This window comes from Lineus longissimus, chromosome 1, assembly GCF_910592395.1.
Source record: "Lineus longissimus chromosome 1, tnLinLong1.2, whole genome shotgun sequence".
Lineage (NCBI taxonomy): Eukaryota > Metazoa > Nemertea > Pilidiophora > Heteronemertea > Lineidae > Lineus > Lineus longissimus.
The window spans coordinates 28830210-28844807 of NC_088308.1; the positions used below are offsets into that span (position 1 = coordinate 28830210).

The 14598-nt window shown below is 42.5% G+C and overlaps 2 protein-coding genes across 2 annotated transcripts in view; one reads left to right on the forward strand and one right to left on the reverse strand.

The window, feature by feature from the left end:
- Nucleotides 1-7841: 7841 nt before the first annotated feature.
- LOC135496317 (speract receptor-like) overlaps nt 7842-14598 on the forward strand; it is a 97817-nt gene continuing 91060 nt past the window's right edge. The window contains exon 1 of the mRNA XM_064785600.1: nt 7842-8182. The gene's annotated coding sequence lies outside the window, so the exon portion shown is untranslated. The remainder of the gene's footprint in view (nt 8183-14598) is intronic.
- On the reverse strand, nt 10189-12723 carry LOC135496308 (uncharacterized). The gene is made up of 4 exons (XM_064785568.1): nt 12570-12723; nt 11988-12303; nt 11704-11799; nt 10189-11229 (listed from the first exon to the last, which is right to left on the reverse strand). The coding sequence occupies exons 1-4, from the start codon at nt 12572-12574 to the stop codon at nt 11014-11016; spliced, it is 633 nt and encodes a 210-aa protein (XP_064641638.1). The 5' UTR covers nt 12575-12723; the 3' UTR covers nt 10189-11013.

Genomic DNA, 14598 nt, shown 5'->3' on the forward strand with positions numbered 1-14598 from the left:
AGATCTTCTGGTGTGTTTTTATGTGAATTTATTACGAACTATCAATGCAGCGCAGGGCAGCCATCGTGTTCTCATGCGTAGTGGCGATGCGATAGCCATCCGCGGCACTGCTTTTCAAGATGGTGGCAATTGCCCAGTGCTAGAGGCGTTGTAAGGAAAATTGAGAGCAGGCCCCTAATGAATGAACTCTCAACGATATCGATATATTTTCGTAATTCCAGCACAACTGTTCACCAATGAACGTCCACCGACAATCCCACTTAACGAATATTAATATCAATTCATATCATGTATCTTAAAACGCTTTTATTTCATTTTAAAAAGAGTTATCGAGTGAACGATGACCTCCTACCGTACCCTCGAAATAAACAGCCAAAATGACCACAAAAACACCTTTTTAGAAAAAAACAGCGATTTTTACGAAATAAATGTCATCAGAGACGAAACTAGACACTAATTTAGCTAGGTATGCACAGTAATAGTACCTGAAGTGATCGATTTCAAGGAGAAAATACACTGAAAACAACTTTTCAGGAACAGAAATAAGATCACATTGTGAATAAAAACATCAATGTGACAATATGGTCTACTATGTATGAGGGGGAGAACGGGTATTTTCGGGACACTGGGATGGGCCGAAAATAACTGTCGGGATTCGGGATAGACACCCTTATTTTAGCGGGATTCGAGACAAGCCGTGTTTTGCGTCACGATTCGGCTAAAATTGCGTATTGGGAAACGGGATAAGCCTTTTTTCCTAACAGGACGTCGAGACAGTTACCCCCCCCTTCCCCGTTCCCACCCTCATGACATGTAGCATTGATTGTAGGCCTATTGTTACTCACAATCTATTTTTTTGTAATTGATACTGGTAGTATCAATGTGAAATATGCCACACGTTGGGAGCATGCAAGGCCTAGTACAATACACCATCATCACAATCAAATATTTCAATAATACACTGCCAACGAGAGGAGAGTGAATGTTCAACCATCAATCACCTGCATTGTAGTGTACATCCCCCATGACGGCTTGCGCCCCGCTGACACGACGAGCACATGGCTGAGCCAATCCATCGCCTATACACTACTTTACAAAAATCGACATCTACTGAAACTTTCACTAATTATTCTCCGAAATGTACTTTATCGTTACATCAATAAATGCACATTCGAAATTCAAAACTACCACTTATTTTTGCCGTGAAACTGACCTGAGTTATCGAAACACCGTCACTACGAAAAGAGGAAGAAGCAGGTCCGCATTTATCGAAATATTGCTAAATATAATTGTCAAAATGTCGACCAAATTACCAATTAAATCACAATAAACTTATCAAATGTTCCCTCATGCCTTTGGGTGAAAAAATACTGATTTTTCAATCATTCTCAATTTTACAAATCACCAATCACAAAAAGAAATAATGATGCAATTACCCAAAATAGATGAGATTTGACCACTGGTATAATTCCGCCATCTTGGATATCGGCATCGTCACCACCACTTCAAATTCTAAAGTCTTATTCAGGCCTAATATGTGTCACCTGCTGTGGTGAAATGGCTAGTTTTATCAATAAATAACAAAATATGATCTTTGTAAATAAAATCGGAGATCTTCTGGTGTGTTTTTATGTGAATTTATTACGAACTATCAATGCAGCGCAGGGCAGCCATCGTGTTCTCATGCGTAGTGGCGATGCGATAGCCATCCGCGGCACTGCTTTTCAAGATGGTGGCAATTGCCCAGTGCTAGAGGCGTTGTAAGGAAAATTGAGAGCAGGCCCCTAATGAATGAACTCTCAACGATATCGATATATTTTCGTAATTCCAGCACAACTGTTCAACAATGAACGTCCACCGACAATCCCACTTAACGAATATTAATATCAATTCATATCATGTATCTTAAAACGCTTTTATTTCATTTTAAAAAGAGTTATCGAGTGAACGATGACCTCCTACCGCACCCTCGAAATAAACAGCCAACATGACCACAAAAACACCTTTTTAGAAAAAAACAGCGATTTTTACGAAATAAATGTCATCAGAGACGAAACTAGACACTAATTTAGCTAGGTATGCACAGTAATAGTACCTGAAGTGATCGATTTCAAGGAGAAAATACACTGAAAACAACTTTTCAGGAACAGAAATAAGATCACATTGTGAATAATAATAAGTGACGGTGACCCGTTATAAATGTTTCGCCAGCTTCGCTTTTTTGCCGCTACGCGGCGCGTTGGGCCCTTGCGTCAAGTATAGGTTAAAGGCGAATAATTGAAAGAGCTTCATTAATTGTAATTAAGGATAAGCGCTTAGTTCTGTGACCGCTTGAACCACCGTGCAGCGAGATAAATCAGAATACTGCCGACATGCTCACATGAATAAGTTAGTTTGGACCAAAGACTGGTAGGCAAATACAACCGATTCAGCAGCACTTCTAATGAGAATCGTAGGTGTTTGCACTGGACATATCATCAAACTCCGTCAAAGTCCCTGGACCATGATTGGTTCAAAACAACGCTGCATTGATACATACGGCTAAATGAGAGTTCAGAATAAGAATGTTTGTCGACGGATGGTATAAATGTCAACTGATATCTTTCTTTAGTTCTACCTCCGTCGGACAGAGAGCTTAGCTGTCGCATTGTAGATGACAGCTGGCACGATTCTTGGATTTAGACCATTTATATATTACAGGAAGCGTACAAGCGTGATGACTGACGATGAAGGGACCAAGACAGTTTCGGCGAGTTTGGTTCAGTGTTAATCTCTGGTTTCTTAGTGCCGAGTGCAGGGCAAGGACAAGAGCTGGGGTGCTAGCTGGCCCTCCGCACATGTCATGTCACAACATCATTAGCTGGACTGTCTTGAGTGGGATATCTTCTCATTATTTGGGGATCAATGCGCAGCTTTGAGGGTTTTCCAATTATAGGGGGATTAGTTTGGGCTTAAGAAAGGTTGTGACCGACGTAATCATATGTATCTGTCCAGAAAGGCTCAGGAAGGCCAGATGATTGACTCTTGTTGTTCCAAACTTGATAATCACACATCTCTTTTGTTCAACCATCAACTTTGTGCCACGTGATGGTATCCTAAACGACAAGCCTGAAGAATGGACGAATATCAGACAATTGCTGGCAAAAGGCTTAGAAAATAATCCGTCAACGGGATGACGAATGTCAATCAATCAATTCAATTCAATAGCAGTAGACAGACATAAGTAATGTATTATAATCTCTATAAGGCCTAACGCTATTCATTTTTTTGGGCCAATCAACCAGACACATGAATAGCTTGCGTCGGACTCAATAGCCGATTACGCAAGCGCTGTGGTAACCATAGTGGTAACCATAGTGGACATTGCCTTGCTGACACTGTCCACATCCCCACACTCATGCCCTCATTTTCACATCTCCATCATCCACAGGTAGCATCTTCTGGGCCACTTTTTACCAATGATTGTTCTTGATGATATGACGAAATGATCTGTCGATAATGCTAGTCTATTCATATCTCTTTTCATCTTTATCCAAGAAGATGCTGCAGGCTGTCAGTGAGATAATAGGGACTCTGGTTCAACTAGGCGGGGTGACCTTGACAGCGGATAGAGGTTTTATGATAGTTTGTCACCGCTAAAGAGGAGAGGGGATACAAGATCATCGTCAAATCGGCATCTGATTTGATGCAGCTCGTCAAGTGATGTTGCTCAGGCTAGAACATGCTTGCCAGATATATCGAGTCCATGAATTCCGGCCCGCGCAATCATCTTGTTGCCCAATTACTTTATAGTCTATTAAGGATAGCACTGTGGTATAATACATGTATTAATGCATGCCTAACCTACATAAATCTAAAAAGCACACTTTTTGATCGGTCAACACGGATGGACCGATCCCAGCTCTAATCATTTGTTCATGTTCAGCTGCCAATCAAGGTCACCTAAATCGACCATATTTGGTGTATACTTCAGGCAAATATTGATACCTATATGCAGATAGACAGACAGTATAATATGTCTCTAGTATTCCCCCTGGGTCAGTGTCTGTGCCGACATAAAGCTCTCGATCGCATCGACACCAGTTTATCATTGCTATAGCGCAAAAACCAAACAGTGTTTGAAAAACTGTCAAGGGCAATTGGGTTTGTGTTCGAGAACTTTCAGATGGATTGACCTTTGGTTTATTCTCGGAATACATGAAAATGACGCACTTCTGATTTACCGCGTGCGTGCGAACAACACGGGCCACTCACTGCTGCTCTTTCGACACTGACATGACTGAACGCGTGCTGACTTACTGGTAGTGAGCGTCAATCTCTCGGGTAAATCGGCATGCACTATGCTAAGGCAGACTCGCGAGTTAGAAGACAAGCCATCGGGTTGCAGAGGCAGAATACCAACATTTTCTTGCGGCAACACTGATATGAATTACCTTTCATCAAGCCGACCACTCCCCTCTGCGAGTGTTCTCGGCGAGGTGTCCATCATCGGAGGGTTGCTCGGATGATGCTACAAGGAGGTACTAGGTCCGTCGCCAGTCAAGCTGATGACACAGATATCATCCTCTAGTGTGGTCATGGCGTCCTCCTAAACGAACAGATACATTGTTTAAAAAATAGATCAGGTAAGCTAACTAGATACAACCGGAAATTGACAGCAATCAGCGCTGGTTGATCCGCTGTCTGTCACACTGGCTACTCTCTCATTGTGTATTGCTTGTTGATTTGGCCACAATCGATACATTAGTGAAATGGAGCTAGTATTTCAGACTTGGAATCGTATTGCCTGATTAGAGTATAGGCCTCTTACCGCAAGGATGTTGCCAAAATGTCAACATTGATGCTTCAACATGTCAAACTGAAAGATAACATAGTGAACAGTATTTCGAATGGTGCATGTAGGCCTACTGTTCTGATGGGCTCGCTCCATTGTTATCGACTGCTGCATTTGAAAACTGCGCAATCAAAATTGCTGTATCTTCCCTTTGACTTTGAACATTACAATATCCGCTCGATTTCAAACTAAATGCAATTTATTTCCAATTGAACTTAGACACCTCTTCTCAAACGCTGCCAGGAAACGAATGCGGACGTTTTCAAACAGTTCGATCCGGTGAAATTTAGAAAAGAAATCATTTGACGTCAACTTTTGCTGTGGGAACTGAACAGATACGGTAACCATACACAAGCATTAATAATTGTGAACAGACAAAACGCGCTAAAGGCGACGTGATGGTCTTGTTTTACCCTGCTATGGATGCTATGCCTCCATGAGACTTTGGTCCATATCTGAATTCGGAATGCATCATCAATTTAAAAAAAACCCGGAAAAAGCGCCTTGTTCCATCTTGTCACGATTGGCAAACATTTTCTGGTAGCTCGATTACACGATCGACGAAAGAAGATGCTTGGTAGTCCATGTAGAGGCCATTTAAAGCCGGACGGAATGAACAGCTCATCTCAAACATCATCTATTGAATCTCGTGCCGTTACAAGCGCTTACAAGACATTTCATGAGAAACAAGGCAAAATAAAATGCTTCATGTTTCCATGAGCGTGGTGAATGGACGGATTTGAACGTAATTTGATGCCATTCTCTCCTGCTGAAAACCATGGCTGGTGGTGCTGTCACGTTTTCAGAGCATGACGTGTATTAAGACCAAATTGCCTTTTTTCAGCATGCGAACTGCATGTAGCAGCTGCAGAAGTCAAATGGCACTGTTGCAGCAGCAATCAGTCCTTCACGTTAGTCCTTGGCCGCATGGCTTTGTGTTGGGCACGTTGCACAGGCGGATGTAGTGTCAATGGTGGAATCAAGGTAAGCATCTTTGGTAGCCTGCCCGATGACTTCATCCCGTGTACAAAGAGATAAACTTTGACAGTCTTGGCCCCCTCATGCCCCTGCTCGTTATAGCTTCAGGACCCAGGTCACGTCCAACTGACATAATCCAATATATTGGTGTGAGAAGCATTCATTCATCGACTTCATTAAGTCCCGTTTTCTTCCGTTGATTCATCTTTCGTTTACCAAGCTTTACCAGTCTCACCGCACAAAAACTAGCAGGGCGACTGTGAATTTGATTTGATTTGACGATAAATGAATTACCTTTACAGCTGACTTGGTGTAGTATTGTTATGCTTTATGATCACCAGTCGCCTCCGTCTTGTGGAACCTTGGCCTATCATTATTGGTCCGTAGTCTCAATAGCGCATCCTGATGCTGATGTCCGTATCTACCATGTTTAACCACAAGAGTGGTTCTTTCATAAGATGCAGATTGCGATTTAATAAAGATAATGATTGTGGTGTTACTGAATCTGAAGCAGGAGGTATCTTCTACCCATCCTCGAGTGCTGTTCTGTTAACCGTATTCTTTTTTTTAATCTTAAAATGCTGGTTTAGTCATTTCAATTTCATTTTAAGATTTACGCTTTACGTCATTTAGTAACGACAAGTGATAGCCGAAGGGGTCTTTGGTAGCTTGCATTGGGAAGGAAATTTGCATGGACTGATGCTGAAGAATGTTGTACATCCATCGTCTGGAATGACTTCTCCGTAGTTGGGAAATAGGGAAGGGGAGGGGACATTTCGGTGGCATGGTAGTCATGCGCTTGCAGGAAGTGAGTTCCTTCTTTAAAAAGCAGTCATGTTTCTTATTCAACTTAATAACTGCGATAAGACGCGTTGTACGACTCGGTCACGCCGTTTTGTTGTCGATTAGATTGTAACGATTGAAATTGAAGGACATGATTGCATACACTAGTTAAGATGGCCGCCTCCGATACATCACTATTTTAGTTGTGTCGGGAACAAGCACTCGATTGAAGAGGATTCAAGTCCAATGTTCCAATTAGGACCAATTGTCTTAGATGTGAATGGGGAATGGTGATTAGTAGTCTCAGCCGGCTGCTGGAGGGGAAGCAAGTCGATACACTCATCAAAGCGCTGATACCGGCCCTTGAAGTCTTCCATGGTCTCGTCTTGCCAATTCATTACATTCAAAGTACTGAGATCGAGGGTCTCTTTAAAGCCATTCAAGTGGACAGCTCATATATGGGGGATTCATTGTGATGTCTTGGATGCAATGGTTTGGATTGGAGATTGTTGTACAAGGTAGAAGACAATACAATCTCATGACTGCATTCCAGTTTCATACATTTGTTTGAAGGCACGCTTACCCCTTCGCCCAGCACGACAACAGACATTTCGAACAAGTTGGCCATGGGGGGACTAATTGGTGGCGAATGATGTTCGTTAAAGGATCTTGGCGAGAAGAAGAGTCCTATATCTATCATTGAAGTAAGCTCCATCATCACCATCTCCTTTCTCAAAGTTCTGTGCTGTTTTAGGATAGATTCCTGGTTGGATCTAGTTTGAGTGCTGTTGAGATGAGAACATTTCGCAACAACAGACACCACTGTCGCCAACCTACAAACCTACCTATAATGACAAGACAGTATATCAGCTTGCAGGGATTTCAGACTTCACATCTAAAGCCATAGACGACTAAAAGCTTGATTGTTCTCCTAGATAATGCCATACCCACCAGGGACATACAGTTGATGGGTAAAGGTCGGGATGATCTGCTGCGACCATTAAAAGGGGTCGAACCTGAAAGCTCGGCTTAGCTCAGTCTACCGGTATTCTCCAAGTCATTGTTTTTGCCTCCGTAGAAATCCTTATATCAGTTTATCTGGGTCTCTGGTCGACATACGTCGTCATAAACTACCATGTGGCGCTGGGCTGGTGTAACTGAGAATCCGTTGTAAGGAAACTGTTGGCTGATTTGGAGACTTTCTTTCTTTTATCTGAGAGATCCAAACATGACCAGTTCTTCCCACCTGTTTATATACTCTCCCTTTAAAAGTGGGACGACGAATATAGGAATAAAACGGTAACTGATATTGCTGCTGATGAGACGCTAGATCTCTGTCACGTCGTGGTAGCCACTTGTTGCTCGCGCAGGCGGTGAGGAGCCTCCCGCCAGCTTCAGCAGCACCGCCAGGTGGACAACGACCGATGCTATCGCCATCCTGATCCCACTTTGATTTCTCTGAGCGGTGTGTCATCAGATCTAAGAACAATAACAATACGTGGATATTCATATTTGTGCGTTTTTGGACTATTTCATCAGATTGACATTGGCTGTTTAGGAAATCAAGGGGAAACCGTTACAAACTTGGTAAGTAACTTTTTTGGAGTTGGTTTAGCACTGATCTCTATGTACGGTATACCTGTTGCTTTGCTGTGAATTTCGGGTTTTAGGCCACCATGCCTATTCTGGAGACGTATCCTTCCAGAAATCAACACATCCAATACAAAGGCGGGAGGAAATGTTATTTCAGCCATGTTATACCCGCCAAGATGTCATGTATATTGATAAAATGAGGTTTAAAGAAGAACTTATATAGAGCATTTCCGAAGACGGTAGTTTGTTACCATCGCAGGCAACCGCTTTAAAGTATAGAATTTGTTCCGGAAGATATTCAATAAAATTGCTGTAGTAAACGTTTTAAAACAATTATTTGATATTCAATCAAATGTATAGGGTTAAGGAGGTTTTATCGTTCGTAACAATGTTTCGAATACATACAATCGTCAGGGCCATTTGTCTCCTCTACTTTATTTGCTCAACCTTCGGTCGAAGACTGGTTGATGTCAGATTGATCATTTGGGTAAAAAGGCGAGAAGATGAGAAGGATCTATATTTATTTGTTATTAGAGTAAAGAAGATGCCATGCCATGAGGCCGATGCCAACGGGAAATGCTTATAACAGGTGGTTTGTGATGTCAACATGCATTGGGACATGTATGACATGACATTGTTGTCAGGAAATACTGGTTGTCACAGGGAGCGAGGGTTTGGTTGGTCTCGATGATATCTATTGAAGAAGAGCACATTCATCCCTTATTCTGGACAGACAGTCCCATTGTTGGCAAATGAATCACCATCAAGATGTTTATCACGCGCGATTAATGAGCCAATGATGAAGACCAAGTCATATAAGCCCCGACTGGTCTCTGGAGAGACAACTTAGTCATTCCATCTGTCACTGGGGTTTTCAAACAGATAGGTACATATCATGGCACAGCAAGGTGACAATATTGACCTCATCATCATGTTACAAAATCAATGATTGACCCAACTTTGAACATTCAATCTCAAACGCTCGTCCACCAGTCTCACGCACACGTTACACAGCGCTCAAACGCAAGCGCGCAACTGGAGTCAACTACTTATTGATCAGTTGTTAACTAATAACGGCGCTGTCAAGTCTTAACGTGAACATTTTGCTGGGATGGACTGAAAGAGATAACGTAACCGTTAAGGATAACGTGACTTTTGTGCTTTCGAACAACCCGGCCCTCGTCTACTCTAATAAAGGTAAACTCGGGGATGCAAAGGCGGACCTGCCAACTCGAAAAATTCAGGATTTAAACTGACTTAATACTTGGTTTTACTCATTTCATGATTTTCAAGCCGTAGGCTATATGTCAGGATTCCGAACTCGCAACTTCAACTCTAGTAATAGCGAGCTTTTGTATGTAGGTGTGCGAGGGTAGGAGCATATGACTGACTGTGGTTTTCAACGTTGCATTCTTTGAAATGCTTCACTGATTTCAGCGACGCAATAACCTGTTCTCGACACTGTGACCCACATGTATATGCAGACTTCTTTGTTATATTATGCACCCTAGCATGCCTCAACCTACGGAGTGTGTGCTTCTCATCGGGGTATATCATCAAGTTGAATGGTGTCTTTAGAGATACCCTAAAATCCTTTCTACATGCATATATTGTGAGAGATCAATGATCGTGCGTGTATGCATAATTAGCCGTTATCACTTCCTTCTCAACAGGATTTTTTTAAATCGCGGTTGTGGTCGCCAACAATCTGTGAATCTAAGGACGACTTGGCACTTGGCATTCTTCAGCTAGATATTAGTTTGTGATAGTAGGACATCTGTTTTCTCAAGACCATGACTTGAAATCCTTGAAAAACCAGAGTCACTCGTATCCTCCTCCCCTCGAACACTCGGTCGATAGTGCCGAGTGTTGGCCCGAGGTTCAGGAGGCAGTCGATCGAACTTCATTTCAAAGCTGTTGGCTGCCATGCGAGGTGGTGATGGCAAGTGTTGTCCAGCATACTCAAATGCATGTCTACGGAAAAGAGCAAGAACCAATAATTCTATAAAGCAATGTTTTATTGGATTATAGGGGATACAAACTGCTGAAATATAACTGGTGGAAAGCAACGAGACCTTTAAAACACAAATACAAAATTAAAGACGCTTGAACGACATGCATACTACACTCAAGTTATAAGAGTGAAGAATGAGAAACGTTGGAGAAACTACATGAGCTGTCCACGATGGTGAGCTAGCTTTCATCCACAAAACAGCTCCCGGCTCACTTAAACTTTGGGCACAAAGGATTGTGTTAGAAGTTTATTACATATCTTCCCAGTTTCTTGAATGACTCGTCTTCATACAACAATCAGGCTAACGTCCATGATTTGGTCACATAATTGAACATTCATTTAATCTCCAATCATAACCGAGGGAAGAAAATCACCAAAACTGGTGACAGAATTAGGCAAGGTTGACTGATAGCCGCCGGATATGCAAGTTCTAACTAACAATAAAGAAACAAAGTGAGATTACACTTTTAGATCAATTTCTATCTCTTGATTAGTTACTAATCAGCAAATGGTTCATTCTTGAAAGACCTATCACTTGTACCGAGATTTTAAGTATAATTCGTATTAAAAGCAACACTTTAGTCCATCATTTCAGTGTAAATATCAATGGAGATCAACGACCTCTTACATCATGGCACTGAACCAGCAAATCATTATAATAGGCCTTTCTGCATCCCATATACATAATAGCAATTATAGATTAATCTAATGCTTTAGATTACTAGTAATCGACTTGAATATTAAGTTCCTGTGGCAAATCCTCGGTGTCATATCATCACTGGTATAGAGGGCCTGCATGGACAGTCATGGCCTAACAAGGCTGACTGTATTTGTTGCTGTAGGGTGGTGGATAGTTGACCACAGTGACTGCTTGTGGCTGCTCCTGGATCACGATTCCCTGTTGATCTTGAGGAGTGTGGCAGCAGGTGACCTTGGAAACTGCCACGATTATACAGATCAGGCAGACGAAGGTGGTGATGGTGAAGGCAGCAATGACTGCAACGACTCCCCATACAATTCCAAGAGCCTGGAACACATGAATAGAAACACTTGATACTTAAGGCTAAATATGACACATAGTCCAAAGGGAGACTATGGGAGTGGGAGACAAAGAGATGTGAGTGAAGTAGGATGTAGTTAAAGTTCTTCTGTGTGGTAATAGCGACATTTTGACCCCGGAAATGATGGGTGGCACGTCAATAGGTTCACTTTGGATGATGCTTGAGATGTGTGAGGGAAGAGGGCCATAGAGAGAGGACAGAGCTACAAGATATGATCTGACCATGTGATAAACGTGACCAACTTGATGAAGAAGCAACGGAACTCAACGAGAGTCTTAACAACTAACAGTCACCAAATCTAACAGTCTGACCTTAGTGTCTCTTTTAAATTGTTTATCAACAAATTAAAAAGTACAACTTACAATGAGGAAATATCTAGATACAATAGACACTAAGTAAAATCAGTTAGGTTTTGAAATAAGTATTTTAAATGCAATTACCGCTTTTGTCACATCTGGCTCTGGTGCTGGCTCAATTGTACTCATCGCACTACTGGCAACGATCAGGGCCACGACACCAACAAGCAGAATGATCAGCTGCAATTGGAAGAGGAGATTAATAGGTTATAGCCACAACAACAAAGGTTCAAACCATGCTCCATGCTAGGCTAACAAGATCTGTTCTGTTCTACTGGTTCAAATGGAGTACCCCATGCCAGCCAATGGCCTTGATCCCCTCACCTGTTCCGTCTTTAAAATGAATGAAAAGCATATTCAGTACCTACCTTAATAACTGTCCAAGCCAGTGTAAGACTGGCCATAACGATCGCACCAACTGAAACACTGTGTGGCTTGCCATTGGATGCTGCTACTGCCAGACCGCCAGTGCTAATCAGTCCGCCGGATGAGAGGAGGAAGACCCACCACCCAGCCACGCTGGATGTGGCATTGGCTAGCCCAGCAGCTAAGAAGATGAATACAAGGAACTCCAGAATACCAATCACCAACAGGATCACTCCTGGTGCCTTGCATCGTGGGGCAGGTGGTGCTGGTCCAGCTATGATTGTGGCGTTGTTGTACATCTTACTGTAGTTAGATGACCTAGACAAAGAAACAATCAATTTTATAGGCCTAATAACAAGAGAGAGTACGATACCATGTCCACGAGGGACCAGAAGTCTGCACCAAAGGTTTCAACTAAAAAAACTCGGGAAGAATATGACCATTATTCTGAAAAGTAGGCCAACTAGCCACATGTGGACGGGCTATCTCATCTGTAAATCATATAGCAGCGTACCACCTTTATCTTAGACTTGCGACTATCGAACATGTAGCCTGTAAAACACTTTTACGATTCAAAAACTCACCTCATCTATAATAAACTGGCAATCCACACGGCTCCGCAGTAATCTATGAGACCCAGATAAGCTGAATGAGCACGTCTTCAGAATTTGCTTATGCTGCACTATGCAAATTTGAAGAGCTCCGGCGCAGTGATTATAGTGTCTGATGAGGCGTTCCTATCGATGTCAGTGCTTGAATATTCCCTCTAGTTTGGAGAATGAGCCAGTGCAATAGCCACACCGTCACGAGGCTATTTTTAGAACCTTTCTGCGAATCGGGCGCTCGGGCAAACATTCGTCACTACCAACCAATCAGTAACGCGAACGACTGACTCTGGATTTTCGAGGATGTACAAACTCGCACAGTGCCGAAAATTTGTAAGGAACGATATCAGCGCCGCTAGTATCAAGATTTAGAATCTTATAGTATACTCCTTGCATCAGCAGTGGGATGAGGCGGTAGAGGAGATGCATTATTTTGTATGGAGCATATGTGACCCATTCCAGCAAGACCAGTCGCATGGGGAGGTTGAGACGGACTGTTTGTTCATTTCACTATTGTCTGCCTTTTGTGAAATCTGAGGACATCAGTTTCTTCTATTATCTCCTGGTGTCATCTATGCTCATCTTATGTGCGACACAATTCACATATATTGGCTTGCGGGTCACAAATTTCTCATTACGATAATTATATTAAAGTGGAATATTGAGGTTCATCATCCGATTCGCCTACTGAACTTCCAGCGTTGCCTCCGTCGCTGTAAGCACGTCATCTTGGTCACCAAGGTTTTTGCGTCTTTATCAAGCCGCGATGAGGTTAAGGATGTCTGTAAGCTGACTGATCAATGTCCTCTGGCATTCTGCTGGCCAAGGCCCGTGCCTTCGCTCGGCGGTTATCAAAAACCAACATGCCATGCCATGAAGTCGGTTTATGAATTTCAGTTGATTAATTGTGGGAAGGGGACCCTTGCATGCCTAGTGTGAAGATTACCAGTGTAATCGCTGTGTGTGGCAAATTCTCCTCGAAGCGCACCCCAGTACGAAAATACTCTATAAAACCTCACTACAATAATAGAGTTTGGCTTGTTCACGGTCGTGTCTCTTTCAAAGGAGAATGAAATGACTTCCCCAATCTTTCTTCAGCGCTTTACCACGCATCCTGACAATATCAGGCCATTTCACTCGATACATACTTACTCCCTCGGAAACATGCGGAAGGAAAAGTCGTGTTGTAGGCCCTGTTTGCAAGAGGATGCTTAACACGTTGCTAATTAACAGTTTCGTGCTCTCCTCACCAGAAACCCTAAACAATCGTTAAACGAGAATGGATGGAGATAAGGCGTGTCGCCTTACCCACCAAGCGAACCCGGTTGTTTCCTCTTCCTGTAGGTGTTGAGGCAAGGTGCATCCGGGTGAGCGTTAGAAGGTATCTGATCAGAACCAGAATTAGGAAGAGTTTGCATCAGATCACATAAGGTGATTTATGACAGAGACCAGATCACACTTCACACCGTTCCTGGTGCCATAAGCTCTCATCACTGACAGCCTAGACCGGCTTGCAGGCCCCTCCCATACACGGGATCACCAAACCAGCGCTACCAGCATGACTGGCAGCCATGTTACAAATAATTTCCATTGTCGAACACATTCAATAATGACAATAGGATTCGGATGACTACGATCTCTTTCGGGAACGCTAGAAATCTCCGGAGTATATTCTTAGCGATTCGAAGAGATTCTGTGCTTATTCTGAATTATTGGGGTTTAGTATGTTATCGAGCTGCAAGTTCCATCCACTCGACGCCACCAACAATTGCACGAAAGATGAAAGTTAATCTTTTTCGGTGTATATGATGCGATACCCGCTAGGACGATCTCTCTTTGCTGTATACAAAAGGATGAAACTGTATCGAAATGTAACATAAGATTGTTGCAATGATGAAAACTATGACAAATTTCTGTGATTATTTGCCTTTGTCATATACCATACTGTTCTGACTTCTATATCATCCTTTGCTATTCTATTGTCATTTTCACACCACACTGACAGATG